At 37.6% G+C, this 27,174-nt stretch overlaps 1 protein-coding gene across 19 annotated transcripts in view; it reads right to left on the reverse strand.

The window, feature by feature from the left end:
• MAGI2 (membrane associated guanylate kinase, WW and PDZ domain containing 2) overlaps nt 1-27,174 on the reverse strand; it is a 722,252-nt gene that overhangs the window by 268,596 nt on the left and 426,482 nt on the right. For all 19 annotated transcript variants that reach the window (XM_064656377.1, XM_064656395.1, XM_064656389.1 and 16 more), the window contains one exon: nt 26,678-26,797. In XM_064656377.1, coding sequence (XP_064512447.1) covers nt 26,678-26,797 — 120 coding nt within the window. The remainder of the gene's footprint in view (nt 1-26,677; nt 26,798-27,174) is intronic.

Consider the following 27,174-nt stretch of genomic DNA (forward strand, 5'->3'; position numbering starts at 1 on the left):
CCTTTTCATTCCAGTCAGATATTATCCATTCTGCTTAAATGGTGATGCATGTACAGAAAAAGGTATGTGAAATTGTCAAAGATGTGTCTGGAGAGACCCAAAAGTCTCTCCTATCTGTCATCTTTAACATTCTCTTCAAAATCCTATTCAGATTCACGAAAAACCCCAAACTCTCAGGTCATTCAGGATGCTTTCGAAACATTTTGAATAACTCTTTTTCTCTTCACAATAGAAGTTTAGGATTTCCTTAATTCTGTTTTTTATCCCTGATACCTTCTTCTGAAACTATCTTTCTGCAACTAAGACTCAAAGTGACACTAGTGTCCCATGCACTAAAATAAAAAGTGGTTTCCCTGGCAACAATATCGACACAAAAGCTCTCATGATTTTCTCTCTCACTCCTGTGTCTTCTTAATGGCTTGAATAATCCAAATAGCAGAGAAAAGCAACATGCTTCTGATCTTAATGAACTGTAATAGCTAGAGACAGCATGAAAGCAAGCAAAGGTATTTGTGCTATTTATAAACTAGTGGATCAGCTGACTTAGATTCACCAGGATTTGGAATAATTTATATTATTTTCAGTGAGTCATTTAATGAAATACTTTAATGTGTCAGGCTGTGTGCAAAATATTCTTACACTTCCTTTTTATGGGCAGTTTGATCTAAAAGCTATAATACATAGGGAATTAAGAGAAGCATGGGTTATATCTTCAATACTAGCAAGAGATGGGGGAAAAACCCAGCAGTTAATTAACAGACCGGAGAATGGAGTGGCCATTTGAATCCAATGATTCAAGCCTGAAGAAGGCTTGAATCAGTTTGAGACTCGTTAGCCCTCAGCTGAATCCTCCCTAGACCTGTTACCAATCACAGAATCAATTAGGTTGGAGAAGACCTCTGAGATCATCAAGTCCAACCTATGACCGACCACCACCATGTCAACTAGACCATGGCACAGTTTTGACTATTTTGGGTTTCTCTTAACACTTCAGCTCGTCCTACAAGAGTCTTTCTGTCTGCAGATTGATTTCCTCCATGGCTATGAATGCCATGACAATCTAAGGGAAACAAAATGAGAAAAACTGTAATTGTTTGGAAGGAGTTGTTATCTGTCTGCTTTTGTCATTTAGCATTCACACCATCTTTTCAGCATTTACTCCTACAGAGAAGTGCCACTATGTATAAGATGGCTTATCCTGTACAGTTATTTACCTTTTTTAAATATAGGACTTTTTTCCCCCCATATTACTGTGGGAACATGTACCATACCAGAGATGCTAATGGTGGATGTGGGCTTCATGGCTACTTTTACACCAACCTTTCTTTCTGGGAACATCTATCTAAAGAACAAAATGATACTATAGTTTGTATAAAGAGAGCCTTCTCAAGCTCTAACTATTGACTAACTACCAAAGTTCACTCCAGACTGTGGCTACTAGATGCTGGATAAAACAAAGACCACAAGGTTACCAACTAAGGAAACTGGAAATATTTGTCTACAGTAAAGCAGAAGACAGATCACATTCCCAAATCTTCTAGATAATTCTGCAGTTGTGAGCTAGAGGCATTTGATACACAGCCAAATACTTGTTTGAGATTTTATGTGATAAGAAATGTGTAATTTACAAAATTCTTTGCTGGTTCTTCCAGGATTCAGAGAACATCTAACTATCATTAGCATTCACTGGATGCCAAGATCAAATGTATAAATATTACATTACTCAAACATGAATATAAATGAAAAATGGAGTATGTGAAACTAGAGCATGAAGTGAACCTCGAAACAATTGGCAATACCAGAAATAGGGAAAAAAAAGATTCAATTGATGCAATAGAAAGTTCATTGTTAACATTAGCAGAGGCTGACACTGAATTTTATAACTTCATTCCACTGCATGGGACTGGGCAATCAATAACAAATTTTGAACTTAGGTGTCTACCTTTAGTGTATAAACTCCCAGGACATACAGATCGCAGGAGATCAGGATTACAGTCCAGCTGACTAAGCATAAGTGCCCTCTGTAGCTTTAGAGCCGGTAAGATGCCTTAGGCATTCACACAGGACTGGAAGATTTGAAACAGGACCGGAAGATTTGAAACAGGACCCACGGGAGACCTGTGCCCTTCTGGAATAGCAGCTGAAAGTCCAGTGAGACACATAAGGTCTGTCTATACATTAGCACTTGAGTTTGGATCAGAAGCACATATGATCCAATCCTCCATTAATCCTATTTACCATGCATTGCTGTATTTACTCCTTTCTGATGACACTAACACAGATGATGTCCTCTGCCCCCAAAGTGTGGGCAGTCTGCAAGACTGGGATAGAGCCTAACCTGCAGGATGTACCAAGTGCAGAACTGGGACTACAGCATATGAATGGTTCTCTTTGAAGAGCTGCTCCCATGTTACTGTCATACCCCCCAGTGAAAAGGCAGCCTACGTTTTCCCAAGTGATTGTAAAGAACTTTGTTGAAGCAACTGAAATTCCCTGGCCTGACATTGTCTCTGGAGTGGAGGGAATAGTTTGGTCCAGCCTGAATTGATGTCTAGCGGCTGATCAGCTGAATCCCTCTCGAGGCTCCCCTTGGATAATTAACTGGATCTCATTTGCAGTGGGACAGCAGACTCCTAGACACAAGTATCTTAGCAGTGAACTGACTCCAACCATTTGTGTCAGCATCACAAAATCTTTTAGGGACAATTGTCTTTTTTGTTACCATCCCCAGTGAAGATAACTAGAAACTACAGTCTCTGTTGGCAGTAGTTGAAATGGTATGGGTGATCTTGGGTATCTGATAGGTAAGCAGAGCTCTTTGATGTTCTTGTCCCCAACCAATATCCCTTAAAACTTCTACACTAAATATCAAAAGAAAAACTAAATGTCAAGTACTATTGAAATCTTTAATTAATAGAGAACAAATTGCAGTTAATATACAAGAGACATGGGGGCAGATTAGTGCCTGTGAAAACCAAATTTATCTTATTTGTAGCCAGATGTTAGTTTCTGCTGTGAATTTTCATTTTAGCTTAAAGTAAGAATTTTAATTCATAGTACTAATCAAAAACTTCTCAAATCTGGTAAAAAATGTAAATAAACAACACTTATTCACCATGTGACACTAAGATGAGTCTTGTAAAATAAACATAAAAATTAGCATTTTTTATCAGAAGTACAGATGGGAAAGATTTATTTTGTTCTTAAAGCTGGATTCTAGGGACACTTAGGATAATAATTTCCCCAAATTACTTTCTCAGTCTGTGCTTTAGTTTACTTTTAATTTCTTAAATAAGAACTTTTCTTCTGCTTCTTTTCAAAAAACATTCTATACCCTGGAGGATTTTGCTGTCAGAAATAAACCCTGAGAGCTAGATGAGATCCTTTCTTTTTAAATTTAATCTGGCTACTTTACTAATACTGCTCACAACATCCTAAATAACCTTCTTCCCTGCTGACATTTACACATTTCAAATATTTGAGAGCGTGTTTTGCAATCACTTTTTCACTGTAGGTATATTAATCATTTAATCTTTTCATTATGCTGGTCTCTCTGGGCTCGATTAAAAATTAAATTGAATAAATACATAAATACTCTGAGTAATCAGGTAAAATTCTAAATCTACTTTATCCACACTGCTTACAGCTTACTCCTCTGTCAGGTTTTGTTTCCTAAATTCAACTCACTTCAAACATCTTCTAACTCATGTCGGCACTTCTAAGATTTTTGGCACAAGTATTTTCAATCATCTTAATCTAAATTTTTAACCTAAAGTAAATGGATTCAAAAATTAGATAAATCTTCAGAAATGGTATCATTACTTCAGTTAATGCTGAGATAATTGATAACAAAACTGCTTAACACCAGAGATGTGACTCCGAATACAGGATCCTGAGATTTTAAAGCCTCCTGTAATAATAAAAAACTCTGAGGATATGAAAGTATATGAGAAAATTTATGAGCCCCATTAAGTATTTCCTGCAGGCAGCAGAGACCTTTTCCTAAGCTGTTGTGAAAAGAGTTTTTTTACTCACTATACTAATAGTCCATACTCACGTGAAGTAAAAGAAGCCAAAGAACATGACTACAAAGATGTGTCTTTCATTTTACAGTTTCTCAAATTTACCCATTCTTACTGCTTGAGCTCTGTGTGTGGGTAACTAGTTTGTGGATAGTTCATTTCAAGGATTATTAAAATTCTGAGTGATGATTAGTGATTTGATTCGAACAAAGAGTTCGTATGTTTTAGGTTATTACAGGAATAATAATATGAGAAATCCTAAATAGAGAACAATCATGAAACAGCATGTTTATGAGAAATCTGCAACAAATATTCAAATTGATTGTTGATATATCTGCTGAGATTCAAATACCCAGAACAGAATAAGCTGTAAGAGAATCAGAAAAATGAGAGTACAAACAAGTAGTATACTAGAGTGAAGGAATATTTCAAATGCATTAAGGTACTTTTTGATAACTATCATGAAAACATAATTTTAACCGATAATGGAACACAAATCAGCATCTTTGGATTTCAGCTTTTCCAGGTTCATTAACTGACCTGGAGGAGTACATCATAACTTTACATTTAGATAGAATGGTGATCTTGTAAGTGACTTTAAGACAATAAAACGAAGTCTATAATATCCAACCCCCAAACTTCTAAATCTATCATAAGTCATTTTCAGTTTAACTACTTTCTTAGCCTTATGACAGCTATTTCCTACTGGCAATAAGGTGCTTCTAGTCATATATTTTTCACATTATTTCATGAAGACTGCATTCAGGTATATTTCTCAAAACTATAGGTTATCTTATGTGTTACAAATTTTACTTTTATAGTGTCATTATATGTTCACCAAATATATACCCCATGATCTGCTTTCCAGACACTCAATTAATTTCTTTTTGAAATGTGCATCTTTAGCATAGGGTACTGTGAAAACATAAGCATTGATTTTGGAATTAATATTTGAAACACGTATAGAAAAAGTTAGAACTACATTGCGATTATTTTCACCTTTTTTTAATAGAATGTTTCAGCTAAATGATGTGTGACAGCTTTGTCCCAGTAATAAGATGACTAGAGAAAGACAGTTTCCATTGATGACTGCAGCTGCTCCAGTATGAGACACAATTCGGAAGTGTTATTGAACCAGTGATGCAATCACACCTCACGACTCAAACATTAAACTATGGATATGAATCACCTGAACAAGACTACTGTGAATCTCTTGAGAATCAAATCCCACTTGCCCACTCAGTGATCCAGTTGTGTTCACTATCACAAACTAATTTCCTTTGCGGATTTATAAAACATGCCGTTTAAAAAAAAGGCCTTTGGTTCTTTAAGTATGGTCATTAAGTATTAGTTGTTTAGCCAGAACTTTAACCAGATTATTGAAACTGGTGTTGATGAAATTATGAAAAGCAATACACAATTTTTTCTAGCTTTGGATGTTGTACTCTAGATGATATAACTTTTAAGAACGATTCTTCTTAATTATCTGAAACATCACATATGCCTCTATACTCTCCTTAGAACAGACAGAGGAAGATCACCTAGATTTCTAATTTTCTTTTCCTTTAATTCGGAAATGACTGAGGACTAATCAGGATTTTTGTCACAGTAACTTGATTGGAAGTGTGAAAAAATATCCCTCACAGCCTCCTCAACTAACACGACTGCATTGGCAAAAGCCCCAGACTGGACATATTTATACTAGCAAAGAACGCCTTTTGTTGGGATAATTTATCTTATTCATGGAACCAGTGGGAGTTCTGTCCTTATAAAACCTCTCCTGCTAACATAAGGCACGTCTTCTCAAGAATGTTTTACTGATTTCAATATATCAGCAAATATGTCTTAGTGTAAGAAGTCTTTAATTCAATTAAAAATTGATACTATTCAAGCCTTAATGCTTTTACTTTATAAATTAATTGTAATAACTTACATAATAATTATGATTAATGATAGGAAATTTTTACCTAATATTCAACCAAAGTTTTAATCAAACTCCTGAAATTTCCAAAGGTATCGAATGTATTAAGTGTTTTGTGTCCTTCAGGTACACTATTTTTTATCTTTCCTTTTTTCTAAGATGTTTTTCCTAATATTGAAAGTCCTCACTAGACCTTTTTGGAACCTTCTAGGTTATGTCTATACATTTTCCTTCTGTATGTTTCCTTTCTTTACTGCCTTGTTTGTCTTTCATACTACTGATGTAATTTTATCTGTTTAAAAAAATTACATTGTTTGGGGGGAAAAAAGAAACATATTTCCTCCTAAGGTAAGTTTGATTTGCCTGGAACCTAATGGACACCTTTGGATACCAGGAGACAAATTGCTTATATATAGTTCCCTTTCACACACAGGTTTGAAATCTCATTTTATTGCTGTGCTTCAGAAGCAATATTATCTCAGCCTCCTTGATGTCTGTTTTACTGAACTTATTGCTCTCTTAGTTCATTGCAATCCTTGCTCTCCAAGTATAGGTGAAAGATACTCAGTTTCAGTTATTTACTCATGGTTCACGTGGGACCATTCAGGAATGTATCTGTTGTGTAAAAATATATCTTAAACACAGATCTTCAAAAAAGCTCATAAGTTTTCTAGAGGAAAAGATATCACTGCACAGTATACCACATAGGTAGCAGAACAGATAGAAAATTGCAGAGTCTAGAAACTACAAGTAATAACAAAAGCAAGAGATAAATATGTCTTATTAAAAAGTATGAGTAATCAATGACTTGGTGAACACTGGAATATTTGGTGAAGATAATGATGAGCTATTGATTGTATTTATTAAGAAACAGTTTCCACGAAAGCAAAAACACTAACTGTTGAGAAACAAGTTCTTTGGGGATTTAAGTTATTTATTCTTACAGTTCTTCACAAGCCACCATTGAAACCATTTATTTGGAATAAGGCTGGGGAAGCTTAAAAGTTGCAAAGGTGTACTTTGCACCAGCAAACATCATCCCAGAGGGACTAATAAAAGCTCCTCCTGGAACAATCTATATTTGCTGTCATGAAAAGAAGAACAATAATGTGTCTAAGAAGGAGCCACAAATCAGTGAAGGTGTGCAGGAAAAAGACTGTATCAGTGAAGGACAAAATGAACTGATTCTAGCTAAGAGAGAAAGGACGTATTCTGTACTTGATCTGACTTGCAAATACAATATATCAGGGGAAAATTGCTGGCATAAAGCAAAGTTATTAATAAGTAATGATAGCTGGTACCCAAGCCCTGCTGGAGCTCCTAGTGCAGAGCATGAAGCTTCCAGGCTGCCTCTATGGGCAGGGAGCTCTTTTCTCAGCCTTCTTGAAGGGGAGGACTAGAAGTCTTGCTGTAAGACCCCATTCTCCTGAAGAGCAGGCCTGGGTATAGAGGCCATGGGGACCCAAGCACCATTAACTTGATCTTCCTCTGTGCCACAGAACATGGAGCTTTTCTAAGCCAAATCTAGCGTGAACTAAAGCTTAGATGGGATAGCTTCCTGTGTGTTTGTTGTCTGAAGAAAAAATAAATTACTTTCTGCTGTAATAAGGATAGTCTAGATTCACTTCCCCTCCCTTATATTATCTACTTAATTTCCTGTTATCTTGCACGAATTTGTGGTACCTCAAAGTTTTAGTTTCTTCAGACTAAACATTCTGCAATTTCTCATTGCTATCAAAGGATATTAAATTTAATACCACCTTACTCCCTCCAGTTGAATCTGTAAATACATATTTCTTTCAGTCTTTCCATTATTTTTTCAGCTTGATTCCTCTTCTCCCTCCCTATGATGCTCTGTGATGAGGTCCCAGGTTACATTACATACACCAAACCCATTAATGCACCAGTTAGGAGAGTGTTAGAGCTCTCTTCAGTTAGTGAAGCTGGTGGAGAAACGACAGTGAGCACTGACTGGTGGAGTTGCAGTGAAGTGATATGTTGATAACTTACACCTTGAATCCAGAATTCAAAGCATTTCAGTGACAAAAAAACAAGTGGGGAAAAAAAAGCCTATCAGGAAAGAATAGCATGAGAGTATATGCAATGATTCTAGGAATACTTAGAAAGTATTTATGAATAGTTTAGTAATAGTAGACTGAACTAATTGCAAGTCAGAATGCTGTGTGGGAGAAATCAGGGAGGAATACGATCATTACCTCTCTCAGGAGGGTCAAACCCACAGTAAGAAGAAAAATGATTTTGAATGGCCTCGGTGGATACAAATAGGAACAGTGGATTGATGCTGTGCAAAATGAAATCTCCAGCCAAGTATCAGGATTTTCTCCCCATTAGGATGTCAGATCACAGAACTGTCTCCCAAGGGAGGTGGTGCAAGGAGCTGCACTGTATGAGTCATTTAAAATTAGACTGAAACAAAGCACCTGCATATACCTCAGGCAACATAGCTTTGTTGGCAGGCAGACAACCTCAATGACCTGACAAGACTTAACTAGCTCTCCTTTCTATCATTCCATTTAATTTTAGTCTGTTCATATTAAGTAAAACAAGAAAAAATAGCATTTTATGAAGCACTCATATATTTCCCAAGTGACTGATTACAAAGGAAAAATATATAAATTGTCATAAATATTCAGACATCTGATAGGTAAAACTAATGATTAACTCTGATTTGTGTTATTATTTAGGAAGATATTTTAAAACATTCCCCCTTTTCCCCCTACCGAAATGACAAATTTTCCTTGCCAGAAGGTGAGCCAGCCAGGGGTAATCAAATACATAAACAAGATTTAGTAATACCTGGAATGATTATGGTTAGAGCATTTATTTTTGGATTCCAACTGCTTGAAATATCTACCTTTGCAGACACTCCTTGAGAAATGCCGAAGCAAAAATGGTAGCAGCATAAAAGAAGATAGTGCTGATAAGAAAACATTTATGTCTGAGCAGCAAGACATTCTAAATTTCCTCCCCTGAGTTTTTCAGCATGTATTTCAGAGGACTGAATACCTCATATGCTTTTTCTTTTCAGTTCCAGCCATTATGGGTTAAACAGAGAAAGGAGAAGATTTAGCATGAAGCTTTGGGGGAGTTTACAGGAAAAGAACACAGGGAACAAATTGATTAATTGATCTTAATCTACTTCTGCTACTGAAATTCACTTCACTGTCCTCTTTATTACTCTTTACAGCTATTTTACATGACCGAAAAGGAATTAACATATCTGTAATTATACCCTGCAGAATGTGGGGGGAAAAGTAGAATAGCAAAGAAAAGTTCAGTGTTCTCAAAACAAGGATAAGAAGTAACCTTCACTGCAGAAAACCAGTACATGACCTCATGGATTAGTAGTTAGGATATTAAATGTATTTATCAAATTTTATGTTTGAAGAAGAGCAAATAAAATATCAATATTTAGGAAAGAGGAAAAAAAAATCCAAGAACACAGTGGCCTGCTATTGTGACCTTAAAACTATGCAGAGCTTTAAAACATACTTTGAAGACAAGCCACAGTAACCTGATCTCTTCACTGTGAGAGTTTGACATGGACCCTTGCATAGGAAGCAACTAAACCAAAATGGTTCATTCAGCTTAGCAGAACAAGGATGAGGTGGAACACAAAGATGCTACATTTGCAAGGGGTGATGTAAGAGTGAAATGAAAAATGAACTGGTAATTAAACATAATTTTTAATGCCATTTCACACATCATAGGCTATCCCATGTAGCCTCTAGAAACTATTACAGAAAAATGCAATATGTACATGTCATATGTAATATCTTCCAGTCTCGCATGGGAACTATGTTGCATATCCTTCATACTCAAGGATATATCAAAATTGCAAAGGGCAATTAAGTTTTGACACTTGATTTGCTACCAAAGCTTTAAACTAGGAATTACAGGAAAGGTGGAGATTTCTCAAAAAGCAAGTGAGCAAGTTGTGGATGAAATAGGCAAGCTAAGAGCCAGGGGAGATGGGAAGAGAAGGGACAAAGCAATCAACAAAAACAATGCTGAAGGGGAATCACTTCAAGCATAGGCCCATAAAGAAGGAAATGCCTATGAAACAATCTTGTGGGGAAATCTCTAGAGACTTCTGGTGAATGAACATACCTGTGTGCCTCCCTGAAATACATAGACAATAATGGATACAGCATGGGAAACCAACAGGAGGAATTAGAAATCTACATGCACTTACAGTCATTAAGCTAATGGAGACATGATGCAATAACTCAAACAACTAAATTTCTGCAATAGCTGGATAAAGGCTCTTTTGGAAAGAGAGGCTGGGAAGGTGAGGTGACCTTTTTGTGAGACTGCAGGTGGAATGCCTGAAGCTCTGCCTAGAGATAATGTACTGGTACATTGTGTTACTCTTCCCAAGGTGCATTTCCTTTTGCTGAACTTCATGAGTTTCCTCTCAGCCTAATCTTCCAACCTGTCCACGTCCATCTGAATGGCAGCACAACCATCTGTTGTATCAGTCTCTCCCAGTTTTGTATCATCTGCAAACTTGCTGAGGGTACACTGTCCCATTTTCTGGATCATTAATGAAGATGTATAAAGAGCAGTATTGTCCCAGTATCAACCCCTGGGATACACCACCAGTGTCTTACCTCCAACTTATTTTGTTGCACTGATCTCAACCCTCTGGACCTGGCTGTTCAGCCAGTTTTCAATCCACCATCCTGTTCACTTATCTAATCCATATTTTGCTCGTCTATGTGAGTGTTGTTGGAAACAGTATCAAAAGTCTTATTAAAGCCCAGGTAGGAAGCATATGCTGCCCTCTCTTCACTCACAAAGCTAGTCACTAGATGACCTGAAAAGGCTCCTTCCAGCCTAAAAAATTCTGTGAGCCTGTGATCTTGAGGATGACCCTTTGTGCCAGACAAGAAGAGCAGACAGACTGTGGCAATTTGTCTGTCAGATAGTAGATAGCCACTTGAAATGTCAAAGTGGTTGGCACTGGGTAATATCAGGTTTACTGATATGAGTAAACCTGGAACCTGACCCCTACCTGTCAGGCTTCTTTTGCAATCGTAGGGAATTTTAGAGCTGACTTCCTCTGAATTTATGCTCATCAGAGCTATCAATAAAAATGTCTCTCTATCTGTACCCAGTACTCTAAAAGACTGATGCATTTTATTGTCCTCTGTTTCATCATCAGCCCTGGAATACATCCCTGTTCTGCTAAGAGCCTCTTCTGGGATCTTAAACAGCTGTATAGCAGTGTTCACCTCATCTACTTAACTCCTTCAGCATATGCCTTGTAATTTAATGCACCCAAAGTTAAGAACTAAATTTCTCAATATAGAGAATAGCGAGAATTCAATGCCTCTACAGGATGATTAGGAGCATTAAGCCAAACACTTCATGTTACATACTGTGAATAACCACTCAGTCACACACTGTTTTTCCTGGTGAATTCCTAAGTCATTCATACAATGAAGATGTACAAAATGAAATGAAAGAATGGTATTCAATAATTATTTTTATCTGAATGTTCTGTTCATAACACATATCATGCAAACTTTTGGACTTGATGAAGTAGAGGTGCTGTGAAGAATTTTTTCAATCTCTAGTAAAAACATACAGGGAAAGCACTGAAAGTAGTTGATTTGTTTTACCTTCTTTTGCCTTGATGACTTATTTGGAACGGCACTTCTGAAAGTAAATGCTATCTCACAAACTAATGTATTACTGAGCACCTTCAGAATGAGGAGTAGAAAGAATGAGATAAAGCAGCAAAGCAATTATTTTGTACATTGGAGTTAGCTGCATGAAGACTACTATAAAATGTATCACTGTGCTTTGCCCAACTCCTTTTTCAAATAAAGATTATACAGACAAGTTGAAAAGTTATGACAGTTCTGAAAACAGAGGAAACTGCAACCTCTAATTAAAACAACAAAACTGCCCCCCTACCCCCCCCATTTTTATATATATTAACAGTATTCTGTAAGACAATGCATTTCTAAGAGGAAAAAACCTGTCTCAAAAAATTTGGTCTATGTCACGCAGGTTTCTTCCCAAACCTTGCTTATATAATTGGATTGCCACAATTCAAAAAAAAGGGTCTCTTGATTTCTATCAGCTGTGTCCCCATTTGAAGTCACACATAAAAACGAGGCTCTGTACAAGCCATGTGATGTGCCATTAAGGTAAACACAGCAAACACGCACTCTAAATACATATAATGGGGAGCCCATGAAATGTTCAAACACCAGAACAATTTTTCTAAGACATCATCCTTTATTATTATGCTTGGAATGACTTTCTTTCCACCCCCCCCCCCATGTGATCTCACTGATAAAAAGCAGTAGTATCTAGGGTCAAAAATAGTTTAGGATGCAGCAAATAACTGATAAAAACAAAAAAGCACACAGAATTTATGTAGAGACTGTTTAAAATCCAGAAAGTCACAGATGCAGGCTCTGCTCCAGCTAATTTAATCTAAGCCTCAACATAGAAGATAATACTAACCTTTCACCTCACAGTCCCTAAAAATATCTTTCTCCTTGCTTCTCTGAGTTTTCACTAAAGGTGAGGCAAAAGGGTTACTGCGCCGTGGTCAGCTCAGCCTCCTTGTGACACAAAGCACCTCCTGTTAACTGTGGTCCTGTTAGTGCTTTCTACCTGACCCTTTGGGATAATCCAGTATGGAAAAGGCAAGACCACCACCCCTACTATGGGTGACAATACAATATTTTGCTTTACCCTAATCAACCCAGCATACTGTCTTCATCTCTAGGTTCCTCCTTTAGCTAGAAGGGCCCACCCTGACATTGACAGTAACCCCTCAATGTGGGAGTTGCAATGAGGCAGAAAAGTCTGGGGGCTGATGCTGTAAAGGCACTGCCAGATGAGATTACGAAGGGAAATTGTTAAATAGTGTTACAGGGATAGCTCCTTCATTTCTATTATTTTGATTTCCTTCCTTTGTCTTTCCAGCTAAATTTCACCTCTGAGCTTATAATCATGCACATCTTCATACCATATCTCCCTTCATATTTTTTATAGCTGAATCAGTCAGTTTTAATTTGAATTTTCATCGATCAAGAGATTTTTATCCTGTCTCAGACAGAGAAGTAGAGGTTTTCTGAAGATAATAACAGTTTCAGTAGCCTGTAGGAGATTTAATTTGTATTTCTTTTAGCTGCTGAGTTTTTATGCTCAGCAGACTAGTATCCAAATACAGCTGGGAAAAATATGACAACAAAATGTGTGCTGGGGATTACCAACACAAGTACCTGCAACCAAAATCTCCACAGGGAGGTTAGACAGAATTTTTCTTGAAGGACTCTCAATTATGAAGTTACAACAGCCAGTGGCTTTTGGTAAGGTCTAAATGAAAAAGCAAACTTCTGTCTGACATATCCCAAGTGTCAGCTTGGTGAGGAGGATACTCCTTCCCTTGGCACACTCTGTTAATCTGTAGGAAGTGAAGTGTTCCTCGAAACAGTGCTAGTGTGGGATCTACTTCACAGCCTGTATCCCTCTGCTGTGGAGCCTCTAACAGGCCTTGCACATGCCGGACAAGGGAGGAGGAAAGACCTGCACCTTCTTCCTTTTCTCTTTGCAAAAGCATTTCAAAGCCTTATCATAGAAAATGGTTAATGGGATATTTTGCGATAGTAAGCAGCTTATGCAGCCTACTGTAATAAATAATAGGTAAACTAGCTTGCTTTAGATAAATCCTTTTGGAGTTTTTATGAACCAGACTGAATACAATTCTCTTTAAGAGAATGTGTTAAAAATGCTGACAATAATATTGTTCCATATTGGAATCTCTGGTTTAAAATTCTTTAGTTGTGAATTAACACTCCTAATGATGCTTTAAGGGATGAAATCATTCAGTTTCTTCATTTGCATGTGATTAAACAAATGTAACATATTTCTTTAATTAAACTGGGCAAGAAAGCAGCCATGAGCTACACCATTCCCAGATCTCCCCAGTGATGGGACCTTCCACCTCCTCAGAGTGAGAACACTGCATTCTCAGCTGCAAGAGCCATTCAAAATCCTCACTGTAATTGCCTACTTTTTGAACTCTCATTCTGCCACTTTTGGCTAATTTACCAGCACCCTTTTATTCATCACAGCACCCACCTCTTCTCCCTTCCTCACTTATTTTCCATACTGGCTTTACTACCTGCATAAGTCCTTACTCAGCTCAGCATTTGCTTTCACCTTTCCTCTTCTGCTTAGCACCAGCTCTTGCAAAATCTCCTTGTATTTTCCTGTTGCTCCTGACATGCCCTCAAGAAGAACTATTTATAGCCACACTATGATGTCACCAACTTCAGGCAGCTGAAGTTGGAAGGGACCTCCAGAGGCCATTTCATCCAAACTCCCTGCTTAAGGAGGGTCACCCAGAGCAGGCTGCCCCTGGCCAGATGGCGTTTGAATATCTCTAAAGATGGATACTCCATAACCTCCTTGGGCAACCTGTGCCAGCACATGGGACACTTTCACAGTAAAAAGGGGTTTTATGATATTCAGATGTAACATGTGTTTCTGTGTGTGCCCACTGCCCCTTCAATACCTCTCTTTACCCCTTTCACACCTCTTTCATCTCTCTCTTAGTGTCCCAATGTACAGCTGTGACAGCGAGGTGATGTACAGTGTGATGTACACTGTTTGACATTCAGCTGCTTTCCCTACTGACTGCTGTCATGTATTGTCCTTCATCCCATGATGCAATCATAAATCCCCATGATGCAATCATAAAGGGAAAGGGCTTTCTCCATTTTTTCTCTGCTTCTGTGGTACCTAGGCAATGGTTTCCAGTCTACGCCTGGGGTTCTCTGACACCACGTAAATACAAATAGCAACAATTCTTTTGTTTAAAACTCCTATAACCTCTATGCTTATTAGGGAAGAGCATTCATATGCACAGAACACAAAGGACAAACAACTGTATCATTTCCCTACAATCGACCCCAATGCTTGTGGAAGACCCTGGAAATGTGTCTACCCATGGACAAAAAGAGTATTTGATTCCCCATCACCAATTTGAAAGTTCAGTATTCTTGTCATGCACATCACTATGCAATTCAGAAGGACTTAAACATTGTTTTTTTTATTGAAGATTTTTCTCCTGTAGTCCTGAGTTCATTGATAGAATATGTACATAATTTGGGGGTGAACTTAGATCAAAGCAAGATTTTTGTCTTTGCATTCCTCTAATCTTCTGCAGCCTTGAGGATGCTCTAAACTATGTCAGATATCAACCCACCATGGTCATGGCTAGCTCTTATCCTATCTGTTTCTGGTGATGTCTGAAGGAGCTTAGACTTATCCTTAAGTGAGTCTGGAAATATAGATCTAAATCTTGAAGAACCACTCAGTTTGCAGATGCTGCAGCCCCTCTCTTGCACTGCTTCAGTGCTGGTGCACTGAATATATTCCATTTTCCTTATGCTGGTATAGGTTTCTTCTGCATCAGTAGTATCTTTCACAGCTTATTCTATATTCTTAGCTATTTTTCCCTGTATGCACAAAATAAAATAATTGTAAATGTAGGTCATCACCTGGGCTATTATATTTAATTCTCTAGCAGTATATTTAACCTCAGTTGCTGATTGTTTCTCCATTATTTTTATTGGAAATACAAGGGGAGCCTTCCATTGGCCAAAAGATCCTGTAGATCTACTTATGTTTTCATTTACACATGGTAAAACATAGAGTAATTATTTCTGAAAACTGTGTAAACCAAAATACAGATTTCCCTACACTTGAAAGGTTTTGTTCATTTGTTTTTAATATCTTTAGGGTTTTTTGTTTTGTTTTAACCAGAAACTTCCTTGCTTTGAAACACAAACTCTTCTTTTAGTGTTGTGTTTTTTGGTCTTTTATCTTTCTTTAATTAGCTCACTTGGGATGTAATGTAACTCTATTGCAGAACAAGCTGTATCAGTAGCTGAATCCTTCTTTTTGATTAACCATACAAATCCAGGCCTTCTTCCCACACTCATACTGCATTATTCTGCACTTGGCACAACCAGCTTCTCTCAAAGTCCTTCATTATTCCAAGTTCATCTTGACAGAAAGCCCATTCTCTTGTTTTGTGCCAGCATGCAGAAGGTTGCACACTTTTCTTCACCTGTCTGAAGTCCACCATAGCAACCAGGACCAGGGTTGCGAGCAGGACTGCAAAGTCCCACAATACCTTGCTATTGAAACAGAGTAATCAAAGCGAGATTTCAAAAAAACACATAATTCTTTGCAAGGCCATAAAATGGAATTTTTTATGTCTTACTGCAAAGCAATTTCTGCTAGAAGAATAGCAATCCAGAAATTGCAATCTTTGCTAGTATAGAGAAGCCTTATTCTGGTTTTATAGAACATTGTGCAAGCAAGAGAAGACCCTGAGGGTCAGTTTTGCTCTTAGGAAACTCCTCAGAACAGGTATGTCAGAAAGACAGAAGCACGGACAGGCGAACAAGGAGAAATAGAGAATCGTGTCCTGGATACACAGGGCAGAATTAGGAAGGCCAAAAGACAGCTAGACATGAGATTACTGAAGACATCAAGGGCAGCAGGAGAGGCTTCTACAGCCACAGCAGCAACAAAAGGAAGACTGGGCCTGCTGCCCAGTGTGGTAGGTGACCAAGTGATGGAGAGCATAAGAAATGGTAAACTGGTGAAGGACTCAACGTCTTCACTCCCTCAGCCTTTACTGTCAAAGTCTGCTACTCACTCCCAGGCCCTTCAGGTGCTTGCTTAGGAGCAAAGAATGGCAGGGACAGGTACTACCCATGGTATAGAAGGATCAAATTTGGTACTAATTAGGTCAGCTGGATACATGCAAGTCCATAGGACTGGTTAGGATGCATCTGAAAATGCTGGGAAACTGGCTTGATGTTGTTTTGGGACCATTCTCTATCATGTTTGAGAAGTTACAGTGATTAAGGGAGTAAAGACTAGAGAAGGTAGTTGTTAGCCTTCGAAAAAGGCAAGGATTTAGGGAACATACTCAGAAAAATCATAATCTTTTGATTCATAGGAAAGTGTTATGGAAGCTTCAATATACCTTGTCTTTAGAAAATATAACTGTTGGAAAATTCTGAGGTTGGCGGAAATGGAAAGGGGATTTTTTTCCACTTGTTTTCAAAAGAACTTCTGAAACACTTTTTGGACTTCAGTTTATGATATTTAGCAGAATACTATTTGATACAGGAAGGTGATAATTTTTCATCTGTAGCTTAATAATGAAGACTATCACAAATATGAATGTGTAGCATCCAAGAGGATATAAAATCCACAGGAACTTCACAAAGACATAACAACATGATAAATGCATGTAAACTGGATATAACAAATATTGTGTCTTTCCAGTAATGCATTGAAAAATGGAGACCTCTGTAACTGAGTAATGTAGCTAAACTTTTCTCCAGAGCACATCATAATGATTTGTAATTTGAAATGTTAAATTCTTTTACATCTTTTGTAATAAGTACAGATACATGTGTCATATCAGTGTGATAGCCTCATAACTCAGGCTGTACAGAGCTTGATCGTTTTTTCTAACACACTTTGAATTTAAACTAAAACAGCACAATCCATCCAGCAGGCAAAGTTCAGTTAGAAACGTAACTGAAATGCAAATACAAACTGGTTGTGACCTGTTTCATGAAAAACCCTACAGTCAAAACCTAATGTGTCACACAGACAGCATTAATATATAGTATACTGATGTATACAATACTATATTACAGCCTTCAATTAATCCCTCTACTAGTACAGGAATATTTCTACTAATAACTACTTTTAAACTTTCTAAGGGTGAAACTTGGGTTCCACCTTTGGAGGTTATTATAACATTTAAGTGACATCAGTATGAGAAAATTTTTTTCCCAATATTCAATTGAAATGTTCACCTTCATCACATTAGCCCTGGTTACTTATTTGCCCAACTTTGAATTATCTTTATTCATCCATTAGGTTCACACATTTTAAATTCTCTGAGCTTCTCAATCATTACTCAACAAAGCTCTATCTGATGAGTTCTCTAAATTTATTCCCTACAGTTCTCCTGGTAATTTGCATTACTTTTGCCTGGACACTTCAGTTTTTTAATACCTTTCTGGTAGTGACTGCACAGAATAGTAAAGCGCTGAGGTCCTGGGCTGAGGTGACACATGGTCAACCCAGCTTGGAAAAAGGAATGAAGGCACAATTTCTTTCTTGATTTCCCTGCAGTTGAGATTCTCTTGGTGCTGATCTAGTTTTCATACAAAATAAAGTACACTGACAGCTGTTTCAGTGAGCCTGTTTGAGCAGACAGGGTTTCTGGATCACTCAGACCCCAATAATTTGTGCACTGTTGCACCTGGTCCTCTTCTTCATCCTGGGAACACACATGAGCAAAGAAAAGTGTTGTCTTCCTGGGGAACACACATTCTGCTGATTTTCTTGGGAAAATTACCAGCTGATAACATTTGAAGCAACTCTGAGCCGACAATTTAGTTTCTGCTTGTGGTAGCCACAGAATCTCAACAAATCACATATCAGATGAACTGAATGTCCATGCACACTTCTGCTGAGCTGCACAGCACCAGCCAGTGGAAGTACGGGTTCTACCAACCCGCAGCAGGGAGACCCTGCAGAGAGACCTTGACAAATTAGAGGACTGGGCATTCACCAACCACACGAAGCTGAACATAGGAAAGTGCCGGATTTTGCACCTGGGATGGGGCAACCCCGCATGTCTGTACGGACTGGGGAATGAGAAGCTGGAAAGCAGTGCTGTGGAAAGGGACCTGGAGGTCCTGGTCAATAGACACTTGGACATGAGTCAGCTGTGCCCTGGCAGCCAGGAGGGCCAACCATGTCCTGGGAGTCATCAGGCAAAGCATCACCAGCCGGGTGAGGGAGGGGATTGTCTCACTCTGCTCGGCACTGGGGCAGCCTCACCTTGAATATTGTGGCAGTTTTGGGCACCACAATATAAGAAAGATACTAAGCCATTAGAGAATGTCCAAAGGGGGGCAACGAAGATGGTGAAGGGCCTTGAGGGGAAGCTGTGTGAGGAGCAGCTGAGGTCACTTGGTCTGTTCAGTCTGGAGGAGAGGAGACTGACGGGAGACCTCGTTGTAGTCTACAACTTCCTTGTGAGAAGACAAGGAGGAGCAGACACTGATCTCTTCTCTGTGGTGACCAGTGACAGGGCCCAAGGGAGTGGCCTGAAGTTGTTTCAGGGCAGGTTTAGGCTAGACATCAGAAAAAGGTTCTTCAGCCAGAGGGTGGCTGGGCACTAGAATAGGTTTCCCAGAGAAGTGGTCATGCACCAAGCCTGACAGAGTTCAAGAGTATTGTCATTTGGGCAATACTCTGAGGCACATGCTTTTTCTGTGATTCTGTGATGTATGACAGTGGCTTAGTCTCAGACCTTATGCTTGACACCAAGTGGTTGAAAGAAGCACTGGACATTGACTCAGAAAGAGCACCAGCCATCACCCTGGGATGGTCAGAAACACTGCTCTGGCCTCCTGGCACCCTCTACCTGGGCAGCAGCAGAGACGTCTGACAGGCCAGACAGGGAGCTCAGTCCGGATGCTGACTGCACCACACCTCAGTCAAGTGCATCCCAGTCACAGCCTACTAAACACACACACAGATCAAATGTATCCATGGCCATCTGCTGGGCAGGGGATGCAGCCGTCAAATGCTCCTGGAGAGAGAGACAATTTCAATGACTGTTGGTTTTTTTTCAGTTGAACCCTGTTAGAAGCTGTGGGGAAGCCAGTGATCAAACCCTGATTCATCTGGAAGTGCATTGGAGGAAGGAGCCATCACATCATCACATCCTGAATCAGGATGCTGTCAGGATGTTCAAAGGCAGAATGGTCCTACTCTTCTAATTTCACACATAAAACTGTTGTCACATAAGCTTCTATTACCTGGATGCCCACGGGAGTGGGTTTGATCTATACTGACACACATGGCCCAGGTGACCCCTTTAAATGGTAGATTATGATGTACATCTGGATGTCATCTTTTCTTATTAGTCACATTCTTACAGTAGATCAAAACTGACCACATCTTCAATTTTTATGAAATAATAGTATTTGTCTGTTGACATGATCTGCAGCCTCAGGTGTCTGTAAGCTTTCCAGCAGCTTTGCTGAAGTGTCACCAGTCTGTTATGGAGGATGGTGACCTGTCATGGGACCCACACAGGGGAGAGCGCCCTCTTACCATGAGCCTTGTTGCAGAAAAGGGAGAAGAGCTACAACAGGACTGTGAGCAACTACTCTCACCTGACAACCCTGGCAGCAGGAAGCAAGCAGCATCACTCACAAAGAGTTTTGATGTCACCTGTGTTCCTGTTCCTGTCTCTGGATGATAGTAAAGACAGAGGCCTGATTTCCTAAGATAGAAGCAACTACACACCAGGAATATCAATTATCAAAATAATGAGAATTTATACAGCTTCAGAACAGACACAAAGTATATGTTCTGCCACACTAATCCCACATTTCAGGAAGTTAAAAAAGGCATTGTAGAAGTTATGAAAGTCACCCTTTGCACTGCAATAGTGTAACTTTTAAAAGCAGCTGATTTTCATAGAGAAAGGAAAAAATATTTCTTCAATTTTGATTCCTTATCACTTCCATGAGAAATGAGAAATTAATTAAATAAACTTTAAAAAAGAAGGAAATGTGATATTTTATGACTTAAAATGCATTAACAAATGTAGACAGGATTCCTTATACATGTCAGTAAATTCACTGGCATTACATTTTTGAGCTTCTGACCACTTACATACTGCACATTTCATATTTAACGATGAGATTCAACTCCTGTCTCTGCCCCAAGAGTAAAGGAGGAAACATAAAAAAGCCCATAAATTCTTACTAATATAGGACAGGTAAAAGGACCCAATCAGGTCATGAAGACACTGACTGTATTTAAGATTTCTTCTCCTATTTGTTGACCTAGATGTTGAAATATCCACAGTTACATGTTCACTGAATATGGTGGTGAAAAGTGGACATTATATTATATGAGATTTACCACTTCAAGAGGCACTTTCAACAGGAATATGATCTTAACTATCAAGTATCCCATTTCATTCTTCTATGCCCTTGAAAACACTTTCTGCTGTTAAAAGACATGGCTTTTGAAGGACTACTTCTATTTTCATCTCTACACATCTATCCCCATGATTCCTTTGTTTTCCATTTTAAATCAGAATATTTCATTAACTACTGTGTTTAGGTCATAGGAGAGTAACATTTTATTATCTTTATGTTGATTAATTTCCTTTATATCCATCTGCTGTAGAGTGCTCAGGATGTCCAGCACACAAGGGAATGCTGCATATAGTGAGTGGGTGGAATTTTGAATACCTTACAATTTTTACGAGGAATAATGGAATCAAAATGACTGGAATCAAACACCAGCTCTTTATAAAACCATTTTTATCACAAAGCAGTAATTAAAATCTCCATTGCCTAGATGGAGTAGTTGTTTTAAATCTACAGATATTAAAATGAAATGTTAATTGAAAATGCATTAGCTGAACAGAATCGTTTAGATCATTTAGGTTTTAGGATAAATTTGGCTTGAGAGATGAAATGAAAGCCTATGTAAAACTTAATGTCTTCTTGAGGAGACAGTATAAGGACTGCTTCCAGGTGAATGGAATCAGAGCACCTCCCAGTGTTGCCTATGTGCCAGCGTGCTGGAAGAGTCTCAGGCAAAACACTGCCTTCAACCCACACTCTCCTTCCTAATGGAGCTCATCATAATGATGACTCAACTGAAAACATGTAAGCTGAGCCATTAAAACTGTGCCTAAAACAACTGGGAGTTTTGTGTCCTCAAATAAACCAGTAACACAGAACACTAAGATTTCACCCATGGGATGTATTCAACCTGTTTTTTAAAGGCTTAATAATTACAGATTTGTGGAATATTAAGGAAATTCCAGCTAACACTCAGTCTTCTGCCAAATAATACTCCATCAGTAAAAAAAATATGGGCGCAATTCTGTTTTCATTTAAGCCAGCTGGAAATTTACCATGAACTTCAGTGCAGTGGGGCCAAGGAAAGTCCATGATCATGTAAGTGGTTAAATAGCTTCAGTGAGCTTTGAATTTTCACCAGTGAATGAATTTGAGACAATTCCAAACAATCAAACAAATAATAAAAAGTGGATTTTTGACAAAATTAATGGCACAATAACTAAAATAATTGCTTTTCATGGGGTAAATTAAGAACTATTATTATATTAATAGCAAACAAAATGTCTTTTACAAAACAACTGTTATGGATATCTTTTGAGGTAAACAAAAATTTGATAGGAAAAAAGAGTTAGCACATTATTCATAGGTGTACTGGTTGAATAAATTTATCTTCTTATTTTTGCCACATCTTTAACAGTTATGAACAAGCTTATTTTGTGTCTGCATTTGCTATAGAGCTCCACACTGCCAAAATCCCTATTGCTTTTGCGCGTTTGAAATACATTTATGTCCTTATGGATTACCAACAACCATATTTCTTTTTCTTACAGCACTTATACACTAAACATTTCTCATTTTTTCTAGTACTGCTACTGCATATGTTACTTTTAAAAGGCAATTCTACCCATGGCATGCGTTGCTCTTACACTGTTACATTATTAGCACTTCATAATGATGTCTTACCATAACCTTAAATCACGTACCTTAACATATCTGGGTTTTGGAAATAATACTGAAGCTGTTGCATTTCTGTTTATGAGCACTGGCATTCTTAAGCAACATACAGTTCAAGTACATTTTCGGTCTACTGATATGCTGCACTGGCTAAGAAATTTTGCTGATCTAATAAAGAGATGGGAAGAACACTTGGTGTCAGTGACCCATGAAGTCTCCATAGAAATTTGACATATCAGAGAGATGACAGTACGCTGAGAGAAGCCTCCTATTGGAGAAGTCATAAAAGACAGCACACACATACACACACAATTTGTCTGTTCATCACAGCTTTTGTTCTTCTGTATTTTATAGATTGGCACATTGTGTCAATTTAAAGACCATCTATGATCTTCATTAGGAAAGGAACGTGGATTATTTTGCTAGGGCATGTCTTCCTGTGTTACATGAGTCTGCATGACAGTGGTTTTCATTCTGCACAGGAATGATTCTGCTTACAGAATCATGATTATTTCATGTTATCCCAATATCTGTGTTGGATATTCAGCTGTGCCGGTGTTTTATCTCCAATGAAGTTATCACTTTGGACCAAACCAGGATTCCTTTAATCAGTACAGTAAATTGAAATTCTGCTAGAAAGGAAACAAAGTGAAACCTTTAGGATTTGGCTGTGCTATTATACAAGGACTTCCAAATAAATGAGTCTGGTGTGCTTCAGGCAAACACACCCCACCCCAAATAGGAAGGTCCTGGTGTATAATAAATTTTTAATTTTACATAAATGTTTATAACAAAATTTGTAATTTTACTACAAATTCAAATCTCAATGACAGTGTCACTAAAGTTAATGTGACTTGGACTGTTAATCTGAGTGAGAGCAAAACTGGCCCTTGTATTCTTTCTCTTGTTCTGCATTGAATACTGTTACCTAGGTTGACAGAGAACTTTGCCACAGGTAAGCTGCAAAACATGTGGCAACTGTTTATGTATCATTATGTATGTTTAAAATAATTCATATTTATAAAGATAGCTTTTTTCCCTAGCAGTTGCTCAAAAAGACATGAGTAGAAAAGGCCAATCAATAATGAAATAGTCCTACTGAAATGAAATGTTTTCATATTTGAAAAACTGATAAAAGTAGAAGATTTGTAGAATTTTTATCATGAACATACTATTGCTTTTTTTACAGTACTTTGGAATACAACAGTCATTCACAGTTGTCACTAAAATGGTAGACAAAGAAAGCCTGAAGTAGTAAGGAGGTCACACAGTATCCTATTTTTAATTCAGATATTTTTATAACTTAAAGATCTATTTAAAACTCAAAAAATAATGTGTGCTTAAAAAAAAAAAAGAGGAACTATAGAACTACATTTTTCTAAGAATAAATACCACTTTCACTTTTGGATTATGTCCTGTCCAGGTTGGAATCACAACTATTATTTGCTTGCATTAGAACAAAATGTTTCTGAATGTTTTCACTAGGTTTTCTCATTACTATGAGAAAATAGCCCCGCTTCCAACAATGCCAAGTACTACAATGAACAATACAAACACTCAGTGTCAGGTAAGTCTCCACCTGATCTCCTTCTCCTCTGGTTTACCTGGAACTTTCTAGTTTGCTTTGAAATTCACTCAGAAGAAGGTAAGTTGACTGAACAAAACCTTCTAGTCAAGAAGTGGTGAAAAACAACACATGTACACAGTCTGTCTCTTTATCTCAACTGAGAAATCCCTTCTTTAAAAAAATTTGCTGGTAGAGACTAACTGGTACATAGGGATTATAGCTACACTATAGAAACTTAGCTAAATACAGAATGATTTTTTTTAAGACAAGAAAAAAAGAAATCTGAAAACCAATCTATTAACACTGAGAATCATTAAAAAGAAGGCTGATTTGTTTCAGAAATCTGATAACCAGTGTTGATAAGGAGACAAAATTCATCTCCCAGAATATGCATGCTCACATAAGTTGCTTGATCTATGGAAGAATTCAAAAATCATCTTCTCCTTATGAGGGAAATTGAAAATTTCTCTGCTCTGCTTGGTATAATTGTCACCAGTAAACTTAATCACTGCAAACTTAATGTGCTCAGGAAAACTTATGATGGGATGATTAGCAAAATTCTTTCCAGAGGAACATGCTACAGTCAAGAATTAATCAGGAAACTGAGGGTATAACTTTGTAAGGTAATGTCCAAAAGTATTTGCACGGGAACAGGAGAAACAGTATCTGTAAACTATTTATATTTTTGAAGGTGTTACCTATTATTTGCCATAATGCATAGACAGATAATATATTTTCTGTTATTTGTCAGAATGCACATCTGATGATTAAGAAATGTGGGACTCAAAGAAAGGTTTTAGGCAGAACTGGTCTGTTGAGTCTATTTTTTCTTTATGTTTAGTTTCTGACTTCTTGGCTTCAGTGAACTTGTCATCTGTGATAAGCAAATGACGTGACAAACATTGCACAATCACGGCTTTGGACCTCTCTTCAGCTGGGTCCTCAGCTGATTTGAGGAGTTATGCAGACTTCTGCAACTAATATTTCACCTTGCTGTCCACTCTCTGGTAGCTGGTATTAAAATACACATCTCAGTATCCCTTGAGAGACAGAAGAGCATTGTGAATTAATTAAACCTAGCGGTTCAATCTCTACAACCTTGCTACAAACTAATGAAATTACATGGTCAAGGAATGACAGACTTGGTTGTACACTTAAGCTCCTCTAATGTTAGTTTCAAACACCTAAGGTAACAAAAAGACACTTCAAGAAAGACTTGTTATTTAAAGTCTGATAAAATCTCCAATAAATGTAAAATTGTGATGTATTAATGTTTAGGTAAGTTGTACCATTACATGTCAGACAGTGGTGAAAAAAGTCAAAAGGTAAAAGATTATACACCTTCCTTTATTTGACCTTTGTTAATGTAAATCTTTGTTACAAGTTCTGTATTGATATAATTCTTAATAAAAATTTATTTAATTTGCAATGGATACTTTGTGCTGATTAGAAGGATTACCTTCTTTGCTGCTATTTATAACTCAGCTAATGATTTTTTTGGGGTGAATAGCTTCTTATTTATCTTCAGATTCTTTCCTTGACAGGGACAAAGTCAGGACAAAAAAGGTCTTCATTGCTTCTTCTTTTTCTACAAGGCAGAAATTTGGGGCTGCTTTTCTTTCCACTCACCCAGTGTATGAGTCTCATATGTGTGGGTCATATTTTTCATATAACAGGTGTTCCCTGTAATTTTGCACATTACAGTAAAAAACCATTATCCATTACTCAGCTATTTTAAATACTAGTGTATTTCTAAAGAAACATCTGGTTTAAGATAGTGTATCACTATTCTGGTTTTATTAAAATACTCTTCTATGTAACTGCACTCCTATTTACAGTAGTTTCACTTTCAGGACAGCTGTGTTTTGGAATAGTTTTAAAATCAGATGAATCATCAGTTCTCCTGGGAAGCAGTGTTCTGCAATGAGCTGCTGGCTCTTTGCCCCATAGGCAGGCATCTTCTAATACAGTCATTAGGACAGTTCTTATCCCTCTGTCATATTACAAAAGTAACAAGTTCTTTTCAGTAACTTTACAAAGCCCATAAGACATGACATAGCAAATCCTTCCTCTTTTACTTTAGGCAGTGAGGTTTCAACCTCTGATATAGATAGCTATTTGTAGGGTCACACATGCAAAGGAAAAGTGTCAGCCTTACATTTGATTACTGAGTGTGAGTTGTAGATTGTGTTTGCCCTGTGTTAAACAAGTATGTGGAAATGTCTTCGATTACTTGGTGTAAAGGACTGGTGTTCCTGTCTCTGTAAGGGATGTATTATCATGTTTCTCTTAACCACTATAATATACTAAAATTACAATGAACCCATTTAGCTTTTACATATGAAAATATTTTCATAATGGCCATATGGCTATTCACAAATTTTTGGTAACAGTAGCAGTGACACATTTGTAACAGGATGTCCCAGTGCAATTCCAACAAATTAGAAAAACATACAGTGGAGACATGATACAAATTTAGCAGTAAAAGTCTACTTACCTTCATATGTCCCGCTTTCTAAGAGAGCACCACTTTTCTCCAATTCCATAAAATCTTCAACAGTAATGAAAATATAGTCCACACCAGGAACTTCCCCCTCCTTATGTGGCCTTGTGGTGCCTATTAATAAGATGAAAGACACACTGTCAAGCACATGGCCTAAATATGGAATGATCTTTTTGAAATATTTGGAAAATTTACAAAGTAAATCATTTACAGAATATATTATGTAGCTCTTTCAAAACAGTATAGCTATGTTTGTTGAAGCTGACAGAGGTCTATGAGATGTACGTTTATGATCATGCCAATCATTACTTGGATCCATAGCATTTATCCTCACTAATGAAAACCTGTCATACTGTTGTTCTTCTTACATCACTAGAAAGGCCCTCAGTGACATTAGGCATTCAGAGGTAACACAAAAGTCATGAAAAAATGAAAACTCATATGGCTGTTCATTTCTGTGAATTTTGTATTTGCAGAAATGGGTGCTTTAG

This window comes from Pseudopipra pipra, chromosome 5, assembly GCF_036250125.1.
Source record: "Pseudopipra pipra isolate bDixPip1 chromosome 5, bDixPip1.hap1, whole genome shotgun sequence".
Classification (NCBI taxonomy): Eukaryota; Metazoa; Chordata; class Aves; order Passeriformes; family Pipridae; genus Pseudopipra; species Pseudopipra pipra.